Raw genomic sequence first — 7,670 nt, forward strand, 5'->3', positions numbered from 1 at the left:
GTGAAGTAAGAAATAATATTATTAAAGAAATGTCACTTTCTTCCATATTTTAACTTTGAATGTATTTTGAAATGTTTTAATGATATCTGGTCATTTTGATCTCATAATACAAGTAACTCTGTGACAATATGTATTAATAATTTAAAAACATTTGTCCTATTTTTGTTCAATTATAATTATTTACTAAAAAACTTTAATTTAGTAATATTAATTCTATTTTACAACATCATATACTATATATACGATACATAGGTGCCGTAAAACCAGTTCTATTAAATGTGGCAGCAAGTCTTTAAATACAAACTATGCAACTAACTGGACCTAAAGTGCAGGCCACTATCTGCACATTAGCTACAACTAACTGAAACTAACAACTACCTATTCCTAAATATGCTCCAACCATCAGGAGATTAATTCAACCTATAACAACTAGTAACAACAGATAATAAATAAAGAGGCACAACCAAATTCTATGAGGCTCAAGCCTAATTAGCTGCATTAAAAGAGTTTAATCTTAACCCGCGAGTACGGGGTATTGCAATAAGAGCGTCAGCGTAGATTTTTAGAAAGAGCAAAAAACCCAATGGTAATAATAGGAAAGAATGATCAACTCATAACACATAAATAGTTCATACCTGAATTAGCTAAGGTGAAATCTTACAATTTATGGCTTAAACTATAACAAACGTGACCCGCACAAGCCCAATAAAACATGGGATAAATCCGGTAACACAAGCATAATTAACTAGGTGTGCTAAAATGTGAATACACTGTATATTACATATTATAAATAGAGAAACTTAGATTTTAGCTAATTCACGATGATTCTGCCAGGAAGGAGAACTCCTGGTATATGAACTTGTTGAAGATAGCTCTCGCAGGTCACAAGTTTCACGACAGATCGAGCACTTAAGCTATATCTTTCTTGTGCTTCTACAAATCCCCTTCCAAGAACATGTTGAATCCAATCTTCTATTTTCTTGCCGTCACTTAAACATGTTGCTGCCAGAATTTGTTCCACTACATTTGAGTCAATCTCTAGCAAACATTCTGGACCGACAATTTTGTGGAAGCATTGTCTCATCTCCTTCAATAGCTTCTCAGCAAGAGAGTCTAAATCCAATGGCCTAAAAATCGCGGTCTCATCAAATTGTGTAAACAATTGTTTCAACCATGCTGTGGTGTTTTCATTGGAAAAGTCACAGCCAGAATCTCCAGTAAAGTTCTCATAATTTTCAATCTCTTCAGCTGGAATATTCAAATCTAAGCATGTGTTTGATGTCTTGTGGGCTCGTTTGGCCATCTCCGAGCTTCCAAATTGCTGATCTACACTTTCGATTGGACCAGTAGTTATAAGCTTTCTATTATTCACAAAGATTTGGCTAGAAGATCTTTTTCTAGTTGTTATCAATGCAGTTGAGTCTGGACTTTTGACATCATCTGTAAGATCAAATGCAATTAGTATCTGGATTTGGTTACCTTTAGCTGCCAATATATCTTCTTCCGAATACTTAGCTGTTTCTTTGGTAGAAGGAAGAGTTCTTTCTTCATCTAATCTTGATGACGTCGTCACAAAGATTGCATTACCTATGCTAACTTCTCTACCATGAGAGTCCAAAAATCTACCAGTCTTAACAGCTTGGGACAAGCTTTTCTGCATCAGTATATCAGCTTTATCCACATTTTCAAGGAAAACAACAGATAAAGGGCAGTTCCTCAGTTTATCAGCAACATAGTCAACAACATGCTTCCCTCTGAATCTCATGTCGTATTGATTCAATACTTGAAGATCAAACAACCCGACTTCATCCTGTAGACTTAGGTCTACACAGATTAAGTTGTTTGTGCTTCCATATAGAATCTCACCCAATGCAATTGCAATTTTCTTCTTACCGAGCTTATCAGGTCCAAGAAAGTTGAGCCAGATGTCTCCTCGACTTGGACAATTGTTTCTTTCATTTCTACATCTGCACCGTGCTATTGTTTGGCTAATGGCATTTACAGCCTCCTCTTGCCAATTAACCTTTTCTATAAGAGCTGCATATAGCATCTTAAAATCTTTTGGATCCAATTGCTGCTGAAGAGGAGAGCGGTTAATGAAACGAGGCGCCTCAACACTGCATGATATGTCATGTGGTTGATTAATGCTACTGTGGTTTGTGAGGTGCTCTTGTTCTTTGCTAGGAGAAGTAGAGGCCATGCACAAACCTAAATCTGTTGTGACTGAAGTTAGAGAGGTTGAAGAGTTGAAGCCATGGTCATCATCACCTTGTGACCGCGTTTTGGAGAGAAAAATGCTGCTTTCATTTGATGAAGAAATTGTGCAAGTCATTTTCTTCCTCCTAGTTTCAATGTTTTCGTTATTGAGACTTTGTTTTCGGTCTTCAACAACTTGAAAGCCTACAACTGATGGGAATTCAGAAGTCATGTGAAAGTTGCTTGTCTTGGGTAATGGTTGATTGTAGTGTAAACGCTGGCATAGATTGTCCCATTTTCTCTGCAAACCAGCAATTTTAGCACCCAATACCATTTTATCATCTTTGGCCTGCACTGAAGCCATATAAAGAAGTTATTACATGATTAGAATACATTTATTATGCTCGTGTTGGGAGTTCCATGTGTATTTTCATTTAACTTGACTTCAGCTGATATATATGTCCTTCAGCGGTAAGTATGCGCAACTTTAAGTATGTACAAGTAGGATGTGTATGTCTACTTATTCAACTTTATACAAGTTTAAGTGTCTGCTTATTCAAATCCAAAGTTGGAGAGCATAGATATAAGAAAAACAGAGAGAGGTCATGGAGTAGAATTGTGAGAAAGACAGACCTTGATAGGGTCGAGTCCTCCATTAGTGTTGAGTTGAGTCATTTGCAACCAAGAAGGCAGACTTGATTGATAGTGATCTGCAACTGAAGCAGTGCTTATTAATCCACATTTTGAGAGAGCATTTACTTCTTGTTTGCATTTCTCATTGCATAAGTGACACCGGGATGCAGTGTGGTATGAACTGCTTAACGGACTTTTAATATCACCAGTTGCCGTAGAAAAGAATCCTCCCAATGGCACAAAAGATTCCATCAACCTGTTATGTAATTACCACATCAAATGAAACATGTCAATCACATGGGTGGATCCGGACCAACCCAATAGCTTTAACATTGTAACACCGATTCAACTCCCTACTATGATTTTTTCTATATCCAAAATTTAAACTCAAGATCTTGATTATCCAAAAATACCTAGAAAAAGGTCATAGTAATATTTCACCAATAATAATAATTATAGTAATCTAGATTAATAGCCGTCTATGATAATGAAAATCAGTTATTCATATGCAAAAAATTCAATATAAAGTTGAACCTTAGAAGCTAAAATTAAATATTTACATGGATCGAAAATCCCACGTCATGATGAATCTATTTGAGCTAGTAATTTATAATGGGTCAATTTGGATTATCCCAAAGCAATTTATCATCAAAATTACTCTTTCAAAATTATTATATTTTGTTTTCCATCCGGTGTCCCATATTCATATTGAAGCCCGATTAAATTTGAATTCGAGCTGAGAAATCTCACATTGAAAGTAAAACGCTACATGAGTTTCTTGGAGAATAGGACTTCAAAGTTGTCACGGCTAAGGACTCCTAATCTGAATACAATCACACGACTTCTTCTAAATTGATTCCTAACAATCAGTAAATAAATACAAATAGACTTCCACTCAAACTCCGTTACATTATCTTTACAAAGTCAGGTTGGTTACTCTATCTCAAATTTATTAAAACTTGGTGGGCGTATATATAAATTTGAGTTAATATTATCATTCCTAATTTGGATAAAAATTACAAAATAATAGTGGGTTATAATATAAGGATATTAAAAGAAAATGTCACAAAATAGAAAGAAAAAAAAAGATCAACCGAGCTGCTATAAAAGGAGGGCATCATCGGAAAGTGACTCAGGAAAAAGTTATAGAAAACGATAATGACAATGAACAAAGAAAGAAAATGAAATAGCATAAGAAAAAAAAAGGAACATTAATAAGAAAATAGATAGAAAAATTATGATATTTTCATGTAGCAGCGTGTGTATACCATCGATATCAAAAAATTGATTATGCTGACCCAGTGTTGTATTCATTTCGTTTTTAAAATAATCTAAGAGATAATAGCACCCCGCAAAGTATAAGTGTGTAACAACAAATTCGAAGCAAGTTTAGGTGTATTTCTATGCATTTTCCGTTTACATTAATACACACAAATCCTCTAACGTTAGAAAAAATTTCAGCTTCACCAAGAAAATCCTCAAATATTACCAGACAAATTAAAATTAATATAAGTTCCTTAACAAAAACTATAAACTCTTTATCATTTAACTAGCATATCAATCTATTTGCACTATGATATAATGATGGAATACGTTATCCCAATCTTGACAATCAAAATTTTATCCCATGATTATTTTTTCTTATCCCAAACGACTCTGTTACTTATGTCTATTCTAACAAGTCCTTCACCAGTATCAGACAAGAAAAAGCAAACAAACTACACCATTAAAAAACGAAAAGAAGAATCAAAAAGCTAAGATATGCTGCATATCTAAAGTACATCATACTGAGTCCCACTTCTATGGTGCAATAATTACTTACTAAAAAGCTTAATAAAAATAATTGAAGAAAACAGTATACCTGGATCTAGGAAATGTTTCTTCCTTTGGATTTCCAGAAGAAATGATTGTCAAAAGCTGCAACTCCCAATCTTTTTCTATGTAAGGAAATCTATTCAAAACTTTCAAATATATCTCATACTTTTCTACCCACCCAATCAACCAGAGTTTTCCATGATTAATCTGTAGCAAACTTGTCAATTTGCTAACAATATATCTGCAAGAATCAATATAACCATCATTGCTTGATAACAGTTTTAAATCTCCGTAATTGACAACAACACCAGACCCTAAACTATTATTCATCAACATACTTCCAATCTCCTCAAACTTCGACTTCATTAATTCCTCATCATATTCTCCTCTAACAAACCTTATGATCTCTGTCTCTATACAAATCACACTCAATCCATATACCTCAACAGGAAGGATTCCTCCTCCTCCTCCTCTGTTACTCTGTATCATTTCAAGGAAATTGTTCATAGCACCCTGTGCACAAGTACCAAGAATAAGTGGATTTTTTCCTCTGTTATTGACGAAAACCTCCCCAATTCTTCTGCAATCATCTTCTCCCCCAGAGAATCCCAAGAAGGGGAAACTAAAACTTCGATCGGTTTGATTGGTTAAATTACACAAAAACAAGGGTGGTCCTTTGAATCTTGAATATCTGAAGAGTTGATGAACAGGTCTAAGAATTGCAAGTTTAATATCACAACTCCTGAAACCAGCTTCCCCAAATACTCTGCTTACAACAGGGTCATCAAGGACAGATATTATGAGATTCCGTAACTCAACCTTGACTACTGGAACTGAAGAAGAAGAAGAAGAAGAAGCTGACTGATTCTGAAGCTGTTGTTGATAAAAATTGAAATTCTCCGGCTGTCGTCTCTGATTCGCTTGCGACCTCTTTATGGCTGCCATAAGAGAATTCGAAACAGGTGGATAGTCTACCTTGCTGCTGCTGGGCGACGAAGGCAACCGATCCATCGAAACCCCTAAACAGAGGTCTAGAGCTTTGAATTGGACACGAACAGAGTATGCATTGTTCCTTGTACGAGAACATGCCTCACGTAAACATGAAGAAGGAACAGAGAGTAAGGAAGATATGTAATGAAGAGATGTAGTTTGAGCATGGCCACGACGACCTGCCATGGCTACAGCATCGTCGAGAGTGATGGAAGCTTCATGCGTCAAGCATTGCCTAGCAGTATTAACTGGCGTTGGCATTGCAAATACCAAAAAGAAAGAGAAGAAGTACTCTGCTGTTGTTGTTGTGGTAGTAAACGTGAACACAGAGTACGGAATGTAATCAAGAAAACATAAATTAATTTATTTTTTAAAAAAGCGCTGACAATAGAAGTACGGAGTAGTAATATATATAATCCTTAATACTCCTCACACTCCACTAGTATAAGAAAGAAAATAGAGATATAGATTGGCAGAAGGTGTTAATAGAAACATTCAAGCTAAGTGTATCCATCACATTGAGTTATTTATGAGGTTTTTGGAAAGGAAAGGGAATAGGTAGGAGATGGTGGGGTAAGATGTTTGTTGATGGTGCTTGACACTGGTGGTGGTTGCTGTTGCTGGTGGGGGGACTTGTGAGAGTTATACCAGTACCCAGTAGGGGACCATTTGAGTGAAAAAAGGCAAGTGTAACCAAACATGGATTGTGGTACACTGATCAGATTGCTTCACCTTTAACTACACATTTCGGGTTCAAATTTTGAATATGAAGAAAATTTTGTTGGAAGCGTTACCCAGAATGAACCCTCCAGTGCGCAATTTGTATTTAATCGGGGCTCTAATCAGTGGCGAAATCAGAATTTTCAATAAGGGGGTTCAAAATCTATAGAAATAGACACACGAGGTAGCCAAGGGGATTAGACATCTACTATATATATATATATATAATTATTTTAATCATGTATAAATAATATAATTTTCCACCGAACGGGTTCAACCCCTTAGTACAAGGTGGCTCCGCCCCTGGTTCTAATGCAAACTCTAAATACCGGATAAAAAAAAAAGGCAAGTGTAGGTGGTAACTGAGTATAGATTCTTTTGTATTTCACATCTTTCTCAACTTACACTTATAATTCTTTGTTACCAATACTTGGTGCATCATGACATTGACACAGAGATGCTGAGTCCACTTATTAAATAATGGGCCAAATAGGACTCTAAAGTCACTTTCTACTCCCCTATTTGTAGTGCAGCAATACATCCAAAATCTATGTCAAAGACTAAACAACCGTATGTTCCTGTTTACTCAACCTAGCTACATTATTCTCCTCTCTCTTTCTTACAATGTTTTTGAATAGGTTGTTGTTTCATATATAATTTTTATAATTTCAGGCATAATATGCTTCTTCTTCTTTAACGTCATATTAGAGCCGGACCAATTCATATTCTTACTTTATTCATGATCCAACCTTCTGCTAGGGCAGCTCAGTGAAATTGGTGGCTAAACCTGAATCTTAATAAAAGGTCTTTAGATTTATTTAATAGAAAGATTTTTATATATATATATATATATAAGGGGTCACCAGGTTCACGTGAACCCATGGTCCCCTCCCGAGATCATATATAATAGTGTTATATTTTAAAAAATATATTGAAATATAGATGTGTGAACCCACACTTGAAGTATCACACAATGCGATTATGACTGGGTGCACCTCTCTCCGCGAGGTTAAAAATTTGAAATTTATATTTATCTTGTTTTTTCTTTCTAAAGTTAGATAACACTTCTCTAAGTGGTAATTGATATATATATTAGACCGACCTAAAATTTTAACCGTTTTCAGTAGTAAAAACCTAAATGTCGAACCGATCAAATTTATTTCATAGATCAACCTTTTTATAACAGTGCACCCATCATCTCAAAATCTTGGATACACCTCTGTTATATATTTGTTTGATTTCTTTTTTGATGTTGTTGTATGGATCATCTAGTACATATCTTGATTATTCCAAGTTTTCACAAGTGAAGTCAAAGG

The 7,670-nt window shown here is 35.2% G+C and overlaps 1 protein-coding gene across 1 annotated transcript; it reads right to left on the bottom strand.

Annotated features, from left to right (window-relative positions):
• Positions 1-606: 606 nt before the first annotated feature.
• On the bottom strand, positions 607-6,554 carry LOC102599854 (uncharacterized). The gene is made up of 3 exons (XM_006338778.2): positions 4,691-6,554; positions 2,830-3,085; positions 607-2,545 (listed from the first exon to the last, which is right to left on the bottom strand). Exons 1-3 carry the CDS (start codon positions 5,893-5,895, stop codon positions 812-814), a joined length of 3,195 nt encoding a protein of 1,064 aa, XP_006338840.1. The 5' UTR covers positions 5,896-6,554; the 3' UTR covers positions 607-811.
• Between the last annotated feature and the right edge of the window lie 1,116 nt (positions 6,555-7,670).

This window comes from Solanum tuberosum, unplaced genomic scaffold (genome assembly GCF_000226075.1).
Source record: "Solanum tuberosum cultivar DM 1-3 516 R44 unplaced genomic scaffold, SolTub_3.0 scf00005, whole genome shotgun sequence".
NCBI lineage: Eukaryota > Viridiplantae > Streptophyta > Magnoliopsida > Solanales > Solanaceae > Solanum > Solanum tuberosum.

Coding starts and splice junctions, on each gene's coding strand:
- LOC102599854 (XM_006338778.2), bottom strand. CDS start 5,895: ATGCCAACGCCAGTTAATACTGCTAGGCAATGCTTGACGCATGAAGCT. Junction 3,086..4,690: donor GAAACATTTCCTAGATCCAG/GTATACTGTTTT, acceptor ATTACATAACAG/GTTGATGGAATCTTTTGTGC. Junction 2,546..2,829: donor GAGGACTCGACCCTATCAAG/GTCTGTCTTTCT, acceptor GCTTCAGTGCAG/GCCAAAGATGATAAAATGGT.